At 41.3% G+C, this 22,754-nt stretch overlaps 1 protein-coding gene across 1 annotated transcript in view; it reads right to left on the reverse strand.

The window, feature by feature from the left end:
• LOC107299381 (protein FAM91A1) overlaps positions 1 to 22,754 on the reverse strand; it is a 31,259-nt gene that overhangs the window by 4,294 nt on the left and 4,211 nt on the right. The window contains exons 3-15 of the mRNA XM_015828747.1: positions 21,717 to 21,868; positions 20,760 to 20,817; positions 19,705 to 19,772; positions 16,756 to 16,869; positions 16,210 to 16,300; positions 14,140 to 14,202; positions 12,409 to 12,515; positions 8,816 to 8,854; positions 8,570 to 8,682; positions 6,020 to 6,138; positions 3,614 to 3,726; positions 3,312 to 3,398; positions 1,293 to 1,425 (exon numbers count right to left, since the gene is read on the reverse strand). Of these exons, the coding sequence (XP_015684233.1) occupies positions 1,293 to 1,425; positions 3,312 to 3,398; positions 3,614 to 3,726; positions 6,020 to 6,138; positions 8,570 to 8,682; positions 8,816 to 8,854; positions 12,409 to 12,515; positions 14,140 to 14,202; positions 16,210 to 16,300; positions 16,756 to 16,869; positions 19,705 to 19,772; positions 20,760 to 20,817; positions 21,717 to 21,868 (1,257 nt within the window). The remainder of the gene's footprint in view (positions 1 to 1,292; positions 1,426 to 3,311; positions 3,399 to 3,613; positions 3,727 to 6,019; positions 6,139 to 8,569; positions 8,683 to 8,815; positions 8,855 to 12,408; positions 12,516 to 14,139; positions 14,203 to 16,209; positions 16,301 to 16,755; positions 16,870 to 19,704; positions 19,773 to 20,759; positions 20,818 to 21,716; positions 21,869 to 22,754) is intronic.

Below are 22,754 nucleotides of genomic sequence, written 5' to 3' on the forward strand. Positions count from 1 at the left end.
TTACGAGACCGCCTTCTGCCACAGATTCCCTCCCACAGACCGGTACGCTCCCACAGAGCGGGCCTCCTCAGGGTGCCGTCGGCCAGGCAGTGTCGGCTGGCGACCCCCAGGGGGAGGGCCTTCTCTGTGGGTGCCCCCACCCTCTGGAACGAACTACCCCCCGAGATCCGGACGATCCCGGATCTCTTAACCTTCCGCCCTCAAGACATGGCTTTTTCAACAAGCGGGACTGACCTAGGGTGAATTTTAAATAGGGAAAAATTTTTAAAGATTTTAATAATGACACAGCCATTAATATATTTGATTTTTAATTGGTTTTACAGGGGAAATGTTTTTTGTGTTGTTTTTTAACATGCTGTGAGCCGCCCTGAGTCCCGTGGGGAGAAGGGCGGCATAGAAGTTAGTGATAAATAAAATAAATAAATAAAGGCCTCAAACCAGCCTCAAACATTCTCCTTAATTCCAGGAAGCCTTTTGGATCTAACACATCCCCAAAAATAAAGTTAAAAAAAAAAATTAAGAGGACTACAGTCCAGGGACTTATTTGCAAATAACCATACCAACAAAAAATGAGAAATAAGCTAAAATGGTACAGACTACAAAAGGATAGATGGGCAAGTGAAGGGGTGGGCAATTAATCCAAAAGGACAGTTTTATTAACCCAAAAGGACAGAAACCTAATCTAGACTTGGCAGCAAAAAATATGGAACACCAACATTGATAAAAATTGCAAGTGTGAGGTGGGTAATGGTGGCTGGCTGAGGAATTCTGGGAGTTGAAGTCCACAAGTCTTAAAGTTGCTAAGTTTGAAGACCCCTGGTTTAGCCTCTAGACTCCTTATTGTCTGTGTTGCTCTTCTCTGCATTCTTTCTAGGGTCTCAGCCTCTTTTTTTGCACCATGAAAAATCCTAGTTGGGGTTTGCAATTTACTCTTAAAAATAAATATAGTTCACAGAGTATTTCCACAAACATCTTGCTGCCAGTAAAAATGCTTTCAGACAATATTTGGACAAACCCTAATCTAAACTTTATGAAAGTGTAGATATCTGGTTGATTTTGTTTCTACGTCACTGTGCTTGAATTCTTTTCTGGCCTTAGTTAGATATATTCCACTCCTCCTGCAATTTTAATGCCACACAAAAATTAATCTTTAGAAGAGAAGAACCACAACCAGCAATTCTCTGCTCCCAAATGATATATCACATATTTGGAACAGAGTTGCCTGACAAGAAAGGAAGCACCAAGCATATAAAATAGCAGCTTTCTATTAAAACAGATGTTTTTCACTGTACCATTACTGGGTTGCTCAACTTGCGAAACCTGAGTCACGAGGTCCTTATTGTGTCTCAGAAACAGGATAGTGTTTCTCAGGGTGAGTGCGTGATCAAAGTATCTTTGAGCTTCACCCTCTCCTGTACTTTGAACCTAAATAAGAGAAGACAAATATGGACTGTCTACGCAAATGCAGTTGCCACAGCAAATTGAATTAAAGTATTACACAACATGCCCAACTCAGGGATTATGAATGTCACAGCTGCTTTGACATTCTAAAGAAAAAATAATATCTATTACATTCACAGCTATTATATTCCTACCGTGTTTCCCCGAAAATAGAATAGAGCTGGAAGGGACCTTGGAGGTCTTCTAGTCCAGCCCCCTGCTCAAGCAGGAGAACCTATATCATCTCAGACAAGTGATTGTCCAGTCTCTTCTTAAAAATCTCCAGTGTTGGACCACCCAAGATTTCTGGAGGCAAGCTGTTCCACTGGTTAATTGTCCTCACTGTCAGGAAGTTTCTCCTTAATTCCAGGTTGCTTCTCTCTTTGGTCAGTTTCCAACCATTGTTTCTCGTCCTTCCCTCTGGTGAACAAAGTGACCCGCTCTTCCTTGTGGCAGCCCCTCAAATAATGGAATACTATAATGTCTCCCCTATTTCTTCTTTTCTGTAGACTAGCCAAATCCAAGTCCCGCAGCCGTTCTTCGTATGTTTTAGTCTCCAGGCCTTTGATCATCTTAGTTGCTCCTCTTTCAATTTTTCCCAAACTCTCAACATCTGTTTTGTGATATGGTGAGCAAAATTGGCTGCAGTATTCCAGGTGTGGTTTTACTAGGATTTTTATAAAGCGGTACTAATACTTCGCGTGATCTTGATTCTGTAATGTAATGTAATGTAATGTAATAATCAGGTCTTATATTAATTTTTGCTCCAAAAGACGTATTAGGTCTTATTTTCCGGTTAGGTCTTATTTTCGGGGAAATACGGTACTAAGATAAGATAACTTTTATTGTCTTTTTTTTTTTACTGTGGGCACAACGGCACACATCAAAAATGAAATTTAGTTGTCCACTCTCAAAGTGAAACACATACATGACACACACCTAAACATACTATATACAACACATGTACAGACCCACACTCTACATATACATAACAAATATATATTAAATACTGTCCATCTTGAATATATAAAGGAAGGAGGAAGCTTGAGAGTTCACAAGGTTAATGCTGTATGGAATGAAACTATGGCTGAATACATGCCTACATCTATCTGACTGACAATCTAAACTGGGGCTTATTTTGGGGGTGGGGCTTATATTATGAGCATCCTGAAACATCATGCTCAGGCTTATTTTCCAAGTGGGTCTTATTTTCAGGGAAACATGGTAGTACTAGGGTAACCTGCACCATATGAAAAATGGAAGGCAAAATTCAGTACTTTAGTTCAAGGCTTTTCAACCAGTGGTACAGATACCACCTGTGGTACATTTTTATAGGTTAGCTTTAGGTGCTATAAATATAAATATATTTATGCTGCAACAGTTGTGTGAAAAACAGTCATAAGTCACTTTTTTCAGTGCTGTTGTAACTTTAAACAGTCATTAAATAAATGATTGTAAGTCAAGCACTATATTTAATGAGCAAAGCTTCTTCGGATTTTTTCCTAGAAATTCAATTATCAAGGGTTTCATTTATGATTGATATAAAAAGAGCCACGTGCTGAGTTATATCATGAAAATAAATGGGGGGTGAGTGGGATAGGGTGGAGGGAGAAGAGGGGCAATGTTGTTTCTACAGGTCTGCAAACTGGATCCAGCACTTCAATTAGCTTTCTATAATCTTAGAAACTTTCCCAAAGTTTTGGTTTTGTCCAGCAGAGAAACAAACAAAGATCATGGTATGAGCTTTGGATTTTGAAGAATGGCATGTATGCTGTAACTAGAAAGCCTTTAATGCAAGACAGTAGTCCTGTCCCATTCTGATCACTGCCACAAGAATTACGCTGTGTAAAACAGGGGTCAGTTGCTTTTACCTTTTCAAGTTCCACCAGAAAACTGTCCAGTGACTCATCTGACAGTTTTCCTACTTCGAACATGGTGACCGCATGACTTTTCAAATTCTGCAAGACAAAATGCATCGCTACTAATTTTCAGATATAATTCAAGATTAAAAAGCGCTGCGAAAAAGAACGTAGATAAAAAAACGCCTCTTGAATGCCTTTTGTGAAAATCAGTGCTTTAAAACGGACTTTTACCCATGATTCCATTTAAAAATAAAAATAATCCAAGAACGTTTTAATCTGTTGAGTTCACTCAGATGAGCACGTCAACTTACCGGTGAAAGATTCCCCATCATTAAAAAGGCAGTCAGAGTTGAATCAAAGAGGAATGCTATCCTCTTTGTGTGTGCGGTAGACAGGCTTAAGCTGTTCACGCTGGCTGTGTCACCTTGGGAAGCAAAACAAGATCAAACCGGTCAAAATGGAATTCTACGAATCAGAATTGCCTATCCTACTAATGGACTCGCCACCTAGTCGGGATGGTGTCGAACAGTGTGACCGACAGCTTGCAAAACTGAGCGAATCGCCCTCTGCTGCCCTCACCCACCTGCCATTTGGATATGCTCTAAATCAGCTGATGTGCTATGATGTCACTGTAAGGTTTGTGTTATTCTTGCAATTAAAGTCTGAAATACTACAGATTTATTTATTTATTTATTTATTATTTAAATTTATATACCGCCCTATCTCCCTTACGGGACTCAGGGCGGTGAACAGGCGATAATAAAAATCACAATAAATATTAAATAAAAAGCCTGCTCTAAAATACCCCATATAAAAGCCCCTACCAAAACACAATCCAAACTACGCCAGGCCGGCCGCACGGAATAGATGGGCCTTCAGGGCTCGGCGAAAAAGGCGCAGGTCCGCAACTGTACGTAGGTCGGGGGGTAGGTCATTCCAGAGGGCAGGAGCTGCCACAGAGAAGGCTCTCCCCCTGGGGGTCGCCAGCCAGCATTGACTGGCCGACGGCACCCTAAGGAGGCCTTCTCTGTGGGAGCGGATTGGTCGAAGGGAGGTGTTTGGTAGGAGGCGGTCTTGCAAATACCTAGGTCCATTACCATGGAGCGCTTTAAAGGTTGTTACTAACACCTTGAAGCGCACCCGGAAGGCCACAGGCAGCCAGTGCAGCTCGCGCAGGAGAGGTGTTACATGGGAGTATCTAGAGGCCCCCAAAATCCCCCGTGCGGCCGCATTCTGAACTAGCTGGAGCCTCCAGGTGCACCTCAAGGGGAGCCCCATGTAGAGAGCGTTGCCACTCAACTTACAACCATTTATTTAGTAACTGTCTGAAGTTGCAAAGGCAGTGGAAAAAGTGACTTACGATTGGTCCTCACACTTATGACTATTACAGCAACCCCGTGGTCATGTGTTCAAAATATGGGCACATGGGCAACGTTTGAAGCCTCCTGGTGGGGTCATGTGAGCTTCCTCTGTGAGCTTCTCAGCCAGCTTCTGACAAGCAAAGTCTTAATAACAGCGCAACCACCATGTGTTTCACTTAACAGCTTCAGTGATTCAGTTAACAACCATGGCAAAAAGGTCACAGACCTCAACTCACTTAACAACCCTCTTGCTTAGTGATGGAAATTCTGGTCCCAATTGTGATCATAACCTGAGAAGTACCTGCATAATGCTTCAGCACCGAACATGATACTGAATTAAGGCCTTAAGTATCTCGGCATATCTAACAGCTATTGGCTCAGGTGCTCTGAAATACAAACAGGCTGCGAAAAATATCAAGGCAAGAAATTTAATGGATAGAAAATCCCGAGTTTCACAATCTTGGTATCTGTGAGCAATTCTAACGACATTAGGCAGTAGAGAGACTTATACTGAGTGTTATTTTGCTTGGGCAGGATGCCTCAAATAACCTGACAAACTCCCACAGCACATAAAAATTTCCTTCGGCTTCCAGCTGGAGATAAGACAAGACACACCCTTCCTACAGAGTTCTACAAATGTAGTGTAGTCTAGCCTGAGATAAGGATATAATCTTCACCTTAAAAGAATACAAAATATAATCTATTGCTGATTTTTTCCTCTCTCAATCGGTGGCTCCCCCTTCACTGCAAGCGGGCATGTTAGGTTTTTCCATGTTTAATGCCTCCAGCATGCACAGACTAGCACAGTGGTGGCGAATCTATGGCACGGGTGCCAGAGGTGGCACTCGGAGCCCTCTCTGTGGGCACTCGCGCCGTCGCCCCAGTCCTAGGCCTTCAGCTGGGTTTTATAAAACCTTTTGTCTTTAGGCCTCCGCCGCCATGTGCAAAAAAAAAAAAAAGTTTCAATCAGTCAATTTCAACTTCTCGCGGGAAAAAAAAAAGATCTTGCAAAGTTGATTGATGGAACTTTTTAGTCCCACGGAGTCTGCCATTACCACCGCGGCCACGCCCACCCAATGGGCCACGCCCATCCAATTGGCCACGCCCATCCAATGGGCCACACCCACCTGGCACTCAACGATGCATAAGTGGGTTTTGGGTTGCAATTTGGGCACTCAGTCTCTAAAAGGTTCGCCATCACTGGACTAGCACGTTTGAAACAAATCCTTGCAACTCCTGAATCGGTGCAGTTTAAGAATCCCTGCAACACGTTGCCAGCAGAGATCAGAAGATGGCAGGCACGGGATGGTATGAACTGCAACTGATAAAACTAGCAGTCAGCACCTAATTGCTCACCTTGATCATCTTGACTGTTGGTATCTGTATCGGTGGCAGAAGAGCCAGCCTCTTGTACAGGACTTCTGCTTTCTCCACCGTCCCAGGATAACAGCATCTTCTGTGGGTCCAACGTTGTCCTAACGAGGGGAAAACGTGTCATGGGAAGAGTTTTTATAGGGTCAGATCAAAAGATTACCTAATCTGCAATCTTGTAAGTCAAGCATCTGCCTCCTGAGGAGTCTACAAACAGGATCTGAGGACAGCAGATCCCTCCCACTACGGTGCCCCAGCAACTGATCTGAATATCTGAGGCTGTGACACTGGGTGGAGCGGTCATCTCAAAATAGCATACCATTCTAGAAGTCCATAGGCTCTCAGCAAAGATTTGAGTTACATTTTTTTAGGCTTTACAGTCCAACATTCACTACCCAAGCTTCCGGCTTACTATCACTGAGCCCAGATTAAATTAGAATTCTCAGGAAACTGGCTTTAAGCAGTGAAAAAAGAAACCTTGATTTATTTTGTGAAGCGACTCTGACTCCTGTATTATAACATGAATTTGGAAATGGAAAGATTTAAAGGTGCCGTTTCTTTGTGAGAATTAAGTGGCAACATTTGTAGCTGTGTGTTTAGAAAGTTTAATGAGGCTCCATTGAATTCAGAGGCTTTTTATTCACAGATGTGAGTAGGATTAGACCAGGGGTAGGCAACGTTGGCTCTTTTATGACTCGTGGACTTCAATTCCCAGAATTCCTGAGCCAACATGCTGGATCAGGAATTCTGGGAGTTGAAGTCCACGAGTCATAAAAGAGCCAAGGTTGCCTACCCCTGGATTAGAACCTGCACTGTATTGAAATTGCATTTGCTAATCAGCAGAGAGAACTTTACTAGGAGTTTGCAAAGGACACAAGCCCCTTAAAAAGGAAAACCCTTTTATATGCCAGAAGAGACAAAATTTGATGCTGCTGCAATGCAATCCATAAGGGTCTGTGATATTTCCCTTGCTATGTTTCACCATAAAATTGCAGTGTGTTAGCCAAGTTTTTCTTTAAAGGGGCAGTTCCTTATTTTTCACCTTACCCAACATTTCATTAGACTCTTGATATTAGGTCTTGGACAACTAGCACGAGAATATAGGTAGTCTTCAACTTATGACCACAACTGAGCTCAAAACTTCCGTTGCTAAGCGGGGCAGTTCTTAAGTGAATGTTACCCCATTTTACGCCCTTTCTTGCCGGAGTTGGTAAGTGAATCACTGCAGTTGTTAAGTTAGTAACACAGCTGTTAAGTGAATTGGGCTTCCCCATTGACTTTGCTGGTTAGAAGGCGGCAAAAGGGGATCACGTGACACTGCAGCTGTCATAAATGTGAATCAGTTGCCAAGCATCCGAATTCTGATCACGTGACCATGGGGGTATTGCAACGGTTGTTAAGTGTGAAAACGGTCATAAGTCACTTTCAGTGCTGTTGTAACTTTGAACGGACACTAGAGGAACGGTTGTAAGTCGAGGACTACTTGTATTTGAATTGAGAGCATTTTTTAAAAAAAAAACCTCAGATAGAAGTATTTGCCACCAAAGACAAGATTGGCTCCCTGATCTGTTCCTTCTGCAGGCAGGCACCAATATTTTAATTCAGGCAAGGGGGCCTTGGATGGCTCACTGGGTTTTCAGCTGATAAAGTGGCAAAGAGGGAGAGAAAGAAATAGAGAGATACCATATTGGGCATTTGTTGCTTAGCACATGTCGTAACTATACTTCAATGGCATTACTACTTTTATCAGCTAGTTTGTGGGCTGCCTTGAACACCATCTACTGATCTGTTGGTGAAAAAGCAAAATGTCAGTCCACCTTTTAGAAATACTTTGATTCCAATAGCTTTTAGAAGAATATTTTAGAAATACATTGATTCCAAAATGGACAACAGTTTTTGGAAAAATGTAAAGGTATCACCTGACTGCAATTTAAGGCAACTGTGTCCTTTTTCTGGGATCACAGCCAGGGGATCCTGTGCAATCCAAGGGAAAGATATAATTAATTTTAAAAGTTGGAAATGAGAGCTACTTTTCTATCCCCAGGTTTCCTGAAGCAGCTTTTTGCAACACGTATACAGTACACAGGGCTTTTTTTGTTATAGAACGCCCAGAACGGAGTTCCGGCACCTTTTTTGGATGGAACCTTGTAGGGTAGGCAAGGCGGGTTGTATGACGTGTGTGAGTTCTGGCACCTTTTTTTTTTACAAAAAAAGCACAGCATATACATAATCTCATATACATAATCCTCTATGCTAGTGTTTCTCAACCTTAGCAACTTTAAGACCCCTGGAGTTCAACTCCTAGAATTCTCCAGCCATGATGGGCTGGAGAATTCTGGGACTTGAAGTCCAGATGTCTTAAATTTGCCAAGTTAAAAAGCTTTGCTCTATGCATATTACTGACTATTATCTACTATGATTCTTCAGGACAGCATTTGGATAAATGCTGAAATAAATACAGAGTAAAACTGAGGTAGGAAGCTGAGGAAATTGTCCTCTTCTGCTTTCAGTAGAAAATTGTACTTTTATACTTACTTTAGCCTGTTTATTGAGGGAACGTTCCGCCATGATGAATGAAGATTATCCAGGTTTATTACTTGACCCTTTTTATGGGCAAACCCTAGCCGGCAATACATGGAAACAGCATTCTGGGAAAAAAAAATTCCTTTTAATCAGTATGCTGTATTTCTGTTTAATAATTTTGAGAAAGAGAAATAGAAAAGTTGAGCAACAGAACAGTTAATCTTTTCTCTTATACAATAAAATGGAATTGAAGCCTACCTTCACAAGCGACAAATCAATCTCTAGGACATTTGCTAGCTGAAAATATATAAAATAAGTAAGGATTATTGATAATTGTGTTCATTTACGTCAGCTCCGTTAAAAATGTCACAGTGCCTACCATATAAGAGAGCCAATGACTGAATTATATAGTGTTTTCTTGGAATATTTAACAACATTTCATCGTGGTGAAATAAAAGCAACCAATGAACTCATCGGCCTGGTCAACTGGCTAGTGTTCTAATACTAACTGTAAATACATTTCAAGTGTTTAGCAGACTCTTTAAGACAGTGGTTCTCAAACCTTTTTAATGCCGCAACCCCAACCGGTCGTAAGTCGAGGACTAAACCGGTCGTAAGTCGAGGACTAACCGGTCGTAAGTCGAGAACTAAACCGGCCGTAAGTCGAGGACTACCCAACCGGTCGTAAGTCAAGGACTTTCCCTGCCCTGGAGCGCCGCGCATGTGTGGTTCCGCCCCCTGCACCGGCTGAGGCGTAGCTGGCAAGCGGCAGAGACGGAGCAGGCCAACCACCAGCTGGCCCAGCCCAAGGGAGGTAAGGCACCCGCCGGAAAAGGGGGAAAAAATGGCGGACAAAAAAAATGGCGGACAGCCTTGCTTGGCGACCCCCGTGAAATGGTCGATCGACCCCAAATGGGGTCCCGACCCACAGGTTGAGAACCACTGCTTTAAGATATCAATGCACTCCACAATGATAAATCTGTATCACCTTATGGAAAATGCATTCTTATACAATTTCACAATCTCAGCAGTTTTCCTGCATTTGGAACACAGCCACAGTTTAGCAGCACAATATATACTTCGAAATCTAAAGCTCCTTGGCCTAAAGTTCGACTGATAGTCTGATCCAGCGTAAATCAGCTTTGTTGGTTCATATGAAGGCAGATTTCAGATGAGACAGTTGAAGTACTTTCAGCGCTACATTTCACAGTCATTTCAAGGATTTATTACGTGAGTTAATAATGCTTTCTATTGGAAAATGTTTTCCATTAGCACAAAAAGGGGGGGGAGGGGGGAAGTAGCACATCCTTCTGGTTATTTTTCCAATTTAGCACAGCAACCTTACATCATCAGCTCTGTAACAGAGACTGAGCGGGGGGTGATCGTGATGGCAGGAGGCTGAGGAATGGCTCCTCATGGGAATGGTGCGATGAAATGGTTTTATTTATTATTTAAATTTATATACCGCCCTATCTCCCTTACGGGACTCAGGGCGGTGAACAGGCAATAATAAAATCACAATAAATATTGAATAAAAAGCCTGCTCTAAAATACCCCATATAAAACCCCTACCAAAACACAGTCAAAACTACGCCAGGCCGGCCGCATGGAATAGATGGGTTTTCAAGGCTCGGCGGAAGAGGCGCAGGTCCGTAGTTGTACGTAGGTCGGGGGGGGGGGGGTAGGTCATTCCAGAGGGCAGGAGCTGCCACAGAGAAGGCTCTCCCCCTGGGGGTCGCCAGCCGGCATTGACTGGCCAACGGCACCCTAAGGAGGCCCTCTCTGTGGGAACGGACTGGTCGAAGGGAGGTGTTTGGTAGGAGGCGGTCTTGCAGATACCTAGGTCCATTGCCATGGAGCGCTTTAAAAGTTGTTACTAACACCTTGAAGCGCACCTGGAAGGCCACCGGCAGCCAGTGCAGCTCGCGCAGGAGAGGTGTTACATGGGAGCATCTAGAGGCCCCCAAAATCCCCCACGCAGCCGCATTCTGAACTAGCTGGAGCCTCCAGGTGCACCTCAAGGGGAGCCCCATGTAGAGAGCATTGCAATAGTCCAGGTGGGAAACAACGAGGGCTTGAGTGACCGTGCGCACGGCGTCACGATCCAGAAAGGGGCGCAACTGGCGTATCAGGCGAGCCTGATGAAAAGCCCCCCCTGGCCACGGCCGTCACATGATCGTCTAAAGACAGCCAAGCATCCAGGAGGACGCCCAGGTTGAGACCTGTCCTTTCTTCATCCCCAAGCAAGGTCATTACCCCCTTGGTGGTCTTAGGATTCAGCTGCTGTTAGGTCAGTGTGTCCTATCCTCGTCCATGATCTGATGAGAGATGGGGCAGACAAGCTGGAGTTTATAAACCAGGCCTGGGTAAGCCTGGAAGGTGAAGCTCCCTTCTCAGGAATATGCTCACTTGGCTTTGGGGTTTGGCACTGTACGACCAGGGGGAGGGGGAGAAGGCAGAGAGCCAGTTGGCAATCACGAGACCTTAATGGCTTTTACAGGCTCAGCTCTGTAGATAACCATGCATGAGCTCCTCCAGTTGAAACTGAGCTCTGTGGAGCAGTAGAGTTTTTTGCTGTTGCACTAGCCTTCCTCTTTACAACCATTCATTTAGCGACTATTCAAAGCGACAACGGCACTGAAACAAGTGACTTACAACCAGTCCTTGCACTTACAACTGTCGCAGAATCCCCCACTACCTATAAATCGTGATTAGGGTCTGACCAGATGATCCTGTCAAGGTCTTGTTCCAAGGTCACCTAGTGGGAGCCAGGAAGGGGTCCTCTTCTGTCATAACCTGCCTGCCCTCTGGAACGACCCCTTCCCTGGAGATCCATTTGCCTCCCGAACCTTATATAAATAAGCTCTTAAAATCTGGCTCTCTCCCTAGGCCTCGGACTAGACCAGGGGGAGGCAACCTTGGCTCTTTTATGACTCGTGGACTTCAATTCCCAGAATTCCTGGGCCAGCATGGCTCACCATGGAAACCTCTCCATTTCTCTTCAGCGTGACTGGCTCAGGAATTCTGGGAGTTGAAGTCCACGAGTCATAAAAGAGCCAAGATTGCCCACCCCTGGATTAGACTTAGTAGCAGGTCCCTTTGGGGATGACTGAGTCATAAGATGTTATTTTTCCAGAGGCTCGTTTTCTGTATTGTTTGTTTTCAAAGTTTTGTGTTTTTCACTGTCAATTAAAAAAAAAAAGTTGAATCTTGGGAAAGTTGTGTATTGTTGCTCTTGTTTTATGCCTTTGTTGGAAAACCTTCCTGAATTACGAACTCAGACTGCATTTTGACTTCTCTCTTTGCAAACTGTGCAGGCAAGCTGAGATTTACGCGGACTCATTAAGTCGATGTTTTGTTTTGTTATCTTTATGGCCTTGAGGACATTCGTATACTGATCAAGCTGTACTGAAACTGCCTTCAGCCAGAGTCGGCTAGAAGGTGTGTGTGTGTATTTGGGTTGGAGGCTTGCCAGCTAATGTGGGAGTATTTGGAAGAAATTTGCAACCATTAAAGAACTGTTTACATTGCCAGCTGTCTGCATTGCCTTTGTGCTGTGCCCTGGGCCATCACACCTACGAAGGGCTAAAGAAGGATGACTGCAGAGCTGGTAGCAGTTGCCAATCAACTACAACAACCAATTGTTTGTTTATTTATATTTTTACAATTTATATTCATGCAGTTGCTCATTTCATCCATGGGACTCTGGGAATTACAGGAGTTACAGGAATTAAAATACAATGCAATATAAATTAAAGAAAAATTAAATAAAAAATATAAATAAATAAAAGCTTCTGAGCAGGTCAGGTGCTGGTTTACAGCCTCAGAGTAGTATTTAAATAATGACTTACCTCTGCAACATTTGTGTGCTCATCTATGGAGACAAATATCTTGTACAGCAGAGTTTCAAAATAATCTCCCTGAACTCTGTTCATCACAAATCCTTCAAGTGGAGGCACTGAAAAGAAAAGCTATGTTTTTAAGGATATTGTTAAGTATAACAAGAAGTGCCATTTACCAAAGTAAGAATATACAATAGAATTCCTGCTTCTCTCTTTCAGAAGGGACAGAGACTTTCATAAGCGAATGAGATACACTTATTTTTCTACTTGTAACTTTACCAAATACAGGAGGTCCTTGACTTACAACCAAAATGAAGCCCAACATTTCTGTGGCTAAGCCAGGCAGTTATTCAGTGAGTTTTGCCCCATTTTACGACCTTTCTTGCCACAGTGGTGGTTAAGTGAATCATTACACTTGATAAGCTATTAACACGGTTGTAAAGTAAATCTGGCTTCTCTATTGACTTTGCTTGTAGAGAAGGTCGTAAAAGGTGATTATGTGACCCCCAAGACAATGCAACCATGGGGATGTTGCCATGGTGGCTAAGTGTGAAAAACGATCATAATTCACTTTTTTCAGTGCTATTATAACTACGAAAGGTCATTAAGCGAATGGCTGTAACCTGAGGACTACCTGTATCAAATGCGTAAATGGGACATCTTCATCACGCACACGTACTGTAGGCTCTTCAACATTAAAATTTTCATGTAAGATTCCTGTACAACAGGGCTCTTAGAACTTGGCCCTTTTATGACTTGTGGACTTCAACTCCCAGAATTCCTCAGCGAGTGTGCCACAAGTCATAAAAGGGCCACGTTTGAAGAGCCCTGCTGTACAACTATTAGCCTTGGACTTTATAGGTCTTCTATTACGGCTGTTAAACCTGATAATGAAGCAAAAGCATGTGCTCACATTTGTTTTAGATTACAAATAGGCTAGGAAGGGATATATATATAGTGATCGGTAATAAAATAAGATATGGTTGGAGCAAACATTATTTCTTCCTTCGGCCTATGACTTAGGATCAGTCCACAAAGCTAAATTATGGAATGTACAGCCATATCAAAGTAAGTCTTTCGGCACACAATGAAACTGAGATCTGGAATTCAGCCTCATTATGTCATTAAACTATTCAGTCAATTGTCCATAGCAGGGGTCCCCAACCCCTGGGCTGTGGCCCGTTTGGAACCCGGCCGCACATGTGGTGGGGACCCGTGCTTGTGTGCGCGGCCCCACTTGCACAAGCAGCAGGCGATCACTCTCGCACGGTCAGCTCCATTTGTGTGAGCAGCAGGTGTGTGTGCCCGCCTCTCATACAAATGGAGCTGCACACGCAAGCACACTCACCCACTTCTTCCGTGGAACCATCCCCTCTTTCCCCCCCCGCCAGTCCGCAAAGCCAGAAAGGATGGAGGCTGTTGGTCTATAGAGTTTCTCAGTCGTCCAGGTTATAATTGTCCCAAAGGAGTTTTTTCAAAAGGCAACTGGGCTTCCTTTGTTTTTCCTTGAAGACGTGTCGCTTCTCACGCAAGAAACTTCTTCAGTTCTGACAGCTCAGTTCTCCAGTAAGAACTGAAAAAGCTTCTTGGATGAGAAGCGAAAAATCTTTCAGAAAAAACAAAGGAAGTCCAGTCGCCTTTTGAAAAAGCTCCTTTGGGATATTAAGTCAGTTAAACTATTACGTGTTTAATTGTTATCAGTATACTGAACAGGTTTCTTTTAAAAACAGTTATACGCACCTGCTATGCAACTGTCATCGGATATTGGTACATCAAGGTAGATAAACCCCTTGTTATATAAGCCTATGGATACAAAAAAAAGAACCCCATTATCACAACAGATTCTCATGCAGTGTCTTCAGTCTGTTGTGCTGAGAAACGAAGAAAGTGAGGCAGATTTCAGAAAATGGTACATGGGATACTGACAGTTATGTTCACATTTTTCTCTAATTCAAATTAAATCCAGTTGCTCCTTTGAAAATTAATCCAAATTACTGCATGCATGGCACAGTATTGCATAGAGATGCTATTAAGACAGGATACATCTGTGGCACAGATCTGAGAGACACAAAACTCATTCTCTAAAGCAGTGTCCTCATCCTTGGCAACTTTAAGATGTTTGGGTTTTAAGACATCTTAAAGTTAACTTTAAGAATTCTTTGATTTGAAATCCAAACATCTTAAAGTTGCCAAGGTTGAGAAACACAGCTCTAAAGTATCCTTCTTAACGTGATTTTTTTTTCAAGATTGAAATTAATAGGAAACTAGGAAACATGTACACACACGTATACACACACACACACACACACACACACAATGTTGCTTTTTTGATGAGAGATTTCCTTTGAACATATTCAAATGAAAGTTCCAAAGCAAAAATGGCTAGAAAGTTATAACTGCAACTTTATCCCTATGCATATTTGCTTAAAACATGCTTCATCAAAATCCAAACATGAACATATCTGAACAAGAATTAAATGTACATTTCATAACTGTACAAAGAGCTTGGAAAAATACAAACATTTTAGCTGAAAAAATATCTGCAATAAAATCCTGCTGTAACAGACCAGTAGAGAGGGGTTATGTCCATTATTTCTAAATGCCTGTTAAATTGTCAATTATGTTATTTGCAGCAATTTATTATGTTATGTTCATTTGCATAATTATCTCATTTGGGGTTAATTATATCATTATGCCAATTGCTAGGAATGATGTGAAATTAATATAAATTTAATTTCCTTCAGGAGGATGCCTCGACAGAAATCTGGTTAACTTCATTCAAAATCCACTGAATTGATTTTGTTAAATTGTGGTTTCACTGTTTAGTCAAACATATTTGTGCTAAACTCTCAAGTGTCATACAAATAATTTTGTTGGTTCTGTGTGGTACTCAAATATTTCAGATAGATTAAAATTTGCAAGTAAATTTCCAGCAGCATGATTCAGATGATTGAGACTCTTATTCCATGAGCTGGAAGAGTTTAAATTATTAAGGCTATTCGCAAATATAACCCAGCAAAACTATTTTCCAAATTGAAGGGAAATCCCAAATACCTGATTCAGCATTAGGATCAACTGTTCTAATAAAGATACAGAATAACAGAGTTGGAAGGGACCTCAGAGGTCTTCTAGTCCAACCCCCTGCTCAGGCAGGAAACTCTAATACTATTTCAGACAACTGGTTGCCCAATCTGTTCTTAAAAACCTTCAGTGTTGGAGCACCCACAACTTCCGGAGGCAAGTCGTTCTACTGATTAATTGTTCTCACTGTCAGGAAATTTCTCCTTAGTTCTAGGTTGCTTCTCTCCTTGATTAGTTTCCATCCATTGCTTCTTGTTGGCATTCAGGCGCTTTGGAGAATAGCTTGACTCCCTCTTCTTTGTGGCAGCCCCTGAGATATTGGAACATTGCTGTCCTGTCCCCCCTCGTCCTTCTCTTCGTTAAACTAAACATACCCAATTCCAGCAACCGTTCCTTATATGTTTTAGCCTCCAGTCCCCTAATCATCTTTGCTGCTCTTCTCTGCACTCTTTCTAGAGTCTCAACATCTTTTTTACATCGTGGTGACCAAAACTGGATGCAGTATTCCAAGTGTGGTCTTACCAAGGCATTATAAAGTGGTATCAACACATCACATAATCTTGATAAAAAAGGAAAACTCATACAGAGAAAGGCAAATGCCCAAATTATTCTCTACTCATTGATTTTCTCTAACATGGAAGCTTTCCAATCTTTTAACTTAAATCTGTAACAAAAATAATATGCAAGAATCACTCTCTTGTTTGGAAGGAAAAAAACCACATAACTCACTGTGAACAACATTGTAGTCTAGGACTCCAGCAAGCTGAGGACCTGAATCAATGATTTTATCAACTGCAGATTTTTCACAGGGAGTGCATATCTAATGAGAAAAGTGTGTATTAAATAATGCATGCATAAGGTTTTAAAAATTATTTGATGCAGAGTGGGCAACAAAGAACACAATCTATGCCTATGCTGAGAACCCACTGTTGGACTGAATGCTAGAATAAATTTTTCACTAGAAAAACATGCATGTTTTCTATCATGTTAATTCAGGATCACTCAATGAAATTGTACTTTGTAGGAAAGTATAGATAGATAAAAGATTCTTTTTCAAACACTACACAATTAGTTTATGAAATTAAACACAAGCCACAGCTTATTACTGCTGTAATTTTCAAGCAACTTTATCAAACGTAATTCACCAAAAGAAAAGTTGCTGATCATAACAGGCCATGTTTTTATGTTCATGACCTGGAAATGGAGATAAACCCTTTAGCAGTCCACCTGCAAAGCCTAAATCTAACTGAGCTACAAAAATTATTTTATTTATACCTTAATGTCATCCTCTGTGATATAACCGGCTTGTACCACCCACCAAGCTTCAATGGCAATTTCTACTGGTTTCATGGGTAGCAGGTCACGGGCAGTTTTCCTTCTAAAAAATTTCTGAAACGGTTTAAGAAGAAATTTATGTTTTCAAATGCAGAACACTCAAATTGTTAAGCACACCATTCTGGGAGTTGAAGTCCACAAGTCTTAAAAGTTGCAAAGTTTGGAGACCTCTTGATGTAGACTGAAAGTGAGCAACTGTAGTAGGTTCTGGTTCGTATTTCAGTTTCGCCCACATAAATCTAAGTTCTTTTTAACTGAAGCCGATGCATCCATCTGAGAAAAAGTATTTCTTTACCTTTTACATAAGCCAGTGGTGGCGAACCTATGGCACAGAGCCCTCCCTGTGGGCACACGTGTCGTTGCCCCAGCCTTGCCTCCCCCCACGACCCCCTCCTCTCCAGCAGCCCCCCTGAAGGAGACTCGCCCTCGAGCGTGGCCCACATGGGGCAGCGCAGCCAAGGACATGGCAGCCAGGCAGCGTAGACAAGACTCTGCCCTCACACCCCATCATGCAGCTGATGCTGCAGGCCGCAGGCAGAAGGTGTGGCCGCCATAGCGCTGCTGGGCTGCCTGGGCGATCTGCAGCGGGCCCTGGAGGCGGTGAGTGGTCCTGTGGGCAGGCGGGGCGGGGGATGGGGGGGCAGAGTGGGAGAAGGGCAGGGGGGTGGAGCGGGGGCAGGGCCAGTTTTGGGGCACTCGGTCTCCAAAAGGTTCGCCATCATTGACATAAGCCAAAGACAATGATAATAAATACAAAGGGATAGGCCAGGGTTAGGTAACCTTGGCTCTTTTATGACTCGTGGACTTCAACTCCCAGAATTCCTTTTTTTTAAATAATTTTTTATTTTTCCAAACTCTCCCCCATAAATATACCGTGATATTTATCAGATGTTAACATACATTCTTTTTACATTCTTATATATAAGATACTTTTAATAAAATGAAATAAATACATACACATGACTTTTGGTGTTGCTCGCCCATTTCCCCTTTCACTGTATCCACACTCCTTCTTCTTTACCTTCTTTTTCCCTTCCTTCTCTTTCTTCCCTACTTCCCTCTTCTTCCTCCTCTCCTCTTCTCTTTCTTTCACCACTCTCCTCCCCTTTCTCCCCTCTCCTCTCTAAAAGGTTCGCCATCACTGACATAAGGCAAAGACAATGATAATAAATACATAGGGATAGGCCAGGGGTAGGCAACTTTGGCTCTTTTATGACTCGTGGACTTCAACTCCCAGAATTCCTGAGCCAGCCATGCTGAGGGGAAAGGGAGAAGTTTCCAAGCTGAGCAATGCTGGCTCAGGAATTCTGGGAGTTGAAGTCCACGAGTCATAAAAGAGCCAAGGTTGCCTACCCCTGGGATAGGCCATTTACCAATCAGAGGTCTACAGAACCTACAAAGTAAGCCTTGCATCGGGGTACTCAAACTCACTGACCCCTTTGTGAAGTTTTAGATTGGTCATCGACTCCCAGGCATTCTATGAAAATAATTTATTAAACACTGCTTTAATTATTAAGGATGATAATACCAACCCTTATAATCCCTTCAACCCTTGGAGCTGATCGTGCTGGAAGACCCTGCCTTTGCTGGTCACGTTAAATGCCCTTTTCTCCTTACTCTACTGTATCATACATGGGACTTGCTATCGCCATCGTTAGAGAGCTCTTCTTAGCCAATGTTGAAATAATTTTATTAGCTGCCAATTCATTTTAGGATGTACAGGTAGTCCTCAAGTTAGAACTGTTCATTTAATGACCGTTTGAAGTTACGACGTCACTGAAAAAAGTGACCCATGACCGTTTTTCACACTTACAACTGTTGTAGCTTCTCCATGGTCAAGTGATCAAAATTCAGACGCTTGGCAACTGACTCATATTTATGACGGTTGCAGTGTCCCGGGGTTATTTGATCCTTTTTTTGTGACCTTCCAACAAACAAAGTCAATGGGGAAGCCAGATTCACTTAACAACCGTGTTACTAACTTAACAGCTGCAGTGATTCATTTAATTGTGGCAAGAAAGGTTGTAAACTGGGATAAAACTCACTTAACAACTGTCTCACTTGCCAACAGAAATGTTGGGCTCAATTTTGGACGTAAGTCAAAGACTGCCCATAGCTGAAAAATGCAGAGGTTTACATTCAAAGCCATAAGTGAAAGAAAGAAAGCTTTCCACGTACTGAGACTTATCAGAAGCCCTTTCCAGAGAAACTGAGCAAGCAATAACTGGGAGGGTTTTTTCCTTTTTTCTTTTGATGGCTTCAGAAATCTCTCTAAAGCGAGGCATTCATTTCATTTTCCAAGCTGTCTCGGAAGGCGGAGATCGTTATGATTTCCCAAGATTTTAAAAAATTTCAGCCGAATTGAATTCGCCTTCCTGTTGGAGCGCTTTCATTTTTGGGAATGTGATTCAGTCATACATTTATAATATTGTATGACCAGTGCTACAGCGTTCTTTTTATTTTCAGCGTATTCTGTTCAAGGGCAGGGTATACTTCTTAATCAATAACTATATATCAGTACTGTGCAAAAGGATGGCAGGATATTTACTGCCATATTTATTTTCCCTCCAGAAACTGAGGAAAAGTCACAGAATAAAAAAAATGACCCTTGTAACTTGGAAAAGGCTACAGATGACCGGATGCAAACAGTGGCAAGCCAATATTTCATAAACTGCCAACTGTAACCTGCCAAAACAAACTGTCCTTGATAGCAGAGCCTCATAACTCACCAAGTCAAAGAACTGGAAATCTGCAAGCTCTTTTTTTAGGTTGCAAAAAAAGCTGGCTAGGCACAGTATGGGTGCTCAAAAGTATGAACATACTTGTTTTAATATCAACCTCTAAACAAGAGGTCAATAGTAGGTCAAATGGAGAAAACAGAATACATACTTTTGATGACCTACATTGGTTCATCAGATCAATATACTGGTTTCTTCCTATGCCAAGAAGCCTTAAGCCTGGGAGAGAAAAAAGATAAATCACTTAAAAACAGAATTATATTTGGAAACCTATTTTGAGAAAAAATATTACTAATATGCAGCATTGCTGCCATTTTTTCTGCTTATAACAAAAAAGGTACCCTTAAATGGGCAAAAACAGTAGATTTATCTGAACAATTTCATTTGTCATTGAATAACATTCAGTTGAAGATAGTCATTATATTCTGGTTGGCTGAAAACGAGCATTTTGTCTGGAATTATCATGCATTTTTAGCATGTAATCTAAACATCAGTTAAGTTCCTCCTTGATTCAAAAGTTATATAAGAACTTTATCTGAAAGACAGCTATGTTTGAAAGCAGTCACTACTGAGTTGGAACAAAGAAGGCCTTCTTAATTATCCTACAACTGAAAGATTTCAAACAAGATATATATATATATATATATATATATATATACTTGTAACAGCTTTTATCCAAGATAAGCACTGTTTTGAAAGCTTGTCCTGGAATTCTGAGCTTTTAGTCCAAGTTCTATATTTGTGCATTAGAAAGGAGAATGGGTATACCTGTAAAAACATTTATTACAAGTTATAGCAATCTAACTAGAATGTTAGATAATCAGAAAACTAAACAAAGACAGAAACATTACTCAGAGTAATTGCTTTAATGCTCTGTTAACAGCTAACTCTGTTAAGAGCCATGTTATGGACTGCAAAATGACTACACTAGAACAACCTAAATAATCTAAATATAATTATTATGGCTTACAGCTGAGATATGCAGGAAATTTATTTTGTTAACTTTCTCGATGTTATTCTCTTATCACTGTCTCTTTTGTTCTGTTTTCAGATGACAGATTTACTCTCTTAAACAAGTGTTACAACTTCAAAAAAAAAAAAAAAGGAACTATCAGGCAGCTGGGCTTTGGAAACCAGCAAATTCTTTTGAAAAAAGAAATAGGCATTTATTTAACCCATGTAAACATAATGTAAATTTATACTTACAGTCTGCCGCGGTAAAATTAGGCAATGAATCATAACTTTTTTCACTGTTCATTATGTCCTTTATGGAAAGAAAAAAAATGCAGGCTCAGTTTCAATGACTGTACTTTTTAAGCTTCATAGCTGTATACTGATGCTGTATCAGTATGTACTGCAAATCCTCTTATATTAAACCAGGGTTCTTCAAACCTGGCCCTTTTATGACTTGTGGACTTCAACTCCCAGAATTCCTCAGCCAGGAATTCTAGGAGTTGAAGTCCACAAGTCATAAAAGGGCCAAGTTTGAAGATCTCTGTATCAAACTATTGTCACTAGAAAAGAACTGGGCATTAACTGCTACAACAACCAATTGCCAATTCAACCTCTTCCCCATTATACATGCTTCCTTGATTGGAGAAATTGAACGACAAAGCCCAAACTGGAATACAAGTAGTGCTCAACTTACAGGTCATTCAGCGATTGTTCGAAGTTATGACTTACCTAGAAAAAGGGGGTTACAACCCAGTTCTGAAGTTCCTTCAATTGGGCCCCTTGCTGCAGTCATATGACCACACTTTTGGGCACTTGGCAACATGGCCGCATAAATGGCTGCCTGCGGTGTCCCATGGTCACGTGACTGCATTTTAGGACAGTTTTACTGAAAACCGGAAGTTACTTCTGGTTTTCGACAAAACCACACCATAGTGAACAACGGGTACCTTCAACGACCATTGCAAAAAAGGCAGTAAAGTTGGGTCATGTGACCGACCCATTTTTATGACTGTCATGACGGATAGGCTCCATTATGGTCATATGCTGAGGACTGCCTATACTTATGCAGCTCAAGGGGTATAATGTTCCCCAATGTGTAGCAGTAATCTAAGTAAAAGCAAACACTAGACATGTGTTTCCAGTAAGTAAACATTACATTGCGATAGAAGGAAACAGTCTATTTTTTTTCAGGTACTTCTCTTGGCTTACCTCCATTATTCCTGTGTAATATGAAAAAGGTGTTATCCTCAAGCCCTTCACCATGATATCAGACAAATGGTAGGGATACAACATAAGATGATCTCTGCTATATTTTAATAGATCCTCGTAGTATTTGCGTTCATCTTTCTTGATGTGCTTAACTAGGGAAGAAATGAAATGTTAGAACAGTCTTCTTAATTTAGTTAATAATGTAATCCCTTTTGGGGTATAAAGACGTCAATGCAAGCTAGCCTACTTGCACACAAATCTGAACAATACTCTATCCATCCACGTAAGTAAGAAAGTCAGAACAAGACAGAATGGTTGTTATACATAAACCTGTGGCCTGGTGGAAGAAAAATTATATTCTTAATTTATTATTAAAATTATTTATTTATATTTCATCCATATGAACTGCCCATCTCTCTCAAAGAGAGACTCTTAATATCGTATCTCTCTGTCTATTGCAATATTCAAGATTATTTTCCGTAATACTAAAAATGCAGAGTGTAAGACGTAACCATAATGTGGAGGGAATTAAGATCAAAACCGGAATTAAATTCCATAATTTAAATACTTAAACCATTAAAATGAAACTATTGTGCCACACAATAGTTACTATAAATCAGGATTCTTCTATGTTTGTGCTGGCCAAGGATGATGAGAACCAAAATCCTCGACACCCAGAGGAAGCCAGCAACATCTTTGCTCAGAATTGAATTTTTATATGGGTTTTGATGTGTACAATGACATGGGGAACACAATTATCTAAGATGTGTCCATCATGGGTGCAAAATGGTTTGAAGTTTTTAGATTACTGGCAGAGAGATGTGACTTTTCTTTCACCTATAAATAATCAATATAGAATTAACCGAAAAGTCTTGGTAAATATTTTTTTGCTAATACTCATATACTAGCATCTGGTGGCATGCGGAATTAATTAAGAAAGAAGACCAATCCAAGGAATTCAATGAATATCACTTTTATCTTAAAAACTTCCAGAGTATTTATTTAAAGTATGTGTCTCATCCATTTTGCTTAGATTTG

The sequence above is a fragment of the Protobothrops mucrosquamatus genome, unplaced genomic scaffold, assembly GCF_001527695.2.
Source record: "Protobothrops mucrosquamatus isolate PMUCROS unplaced genomic scaffold, P.Mucros_1.0 scaffold4846, whole genome shotgun sequence".
NCBI classification, from domain to species: domain Eukaryota; kingdom Metazoa; phylum Chordata; class Lepidosauria; order Squamata; family Viperidae; genus Protobothrops; species Protobothrops mucrosquamatus.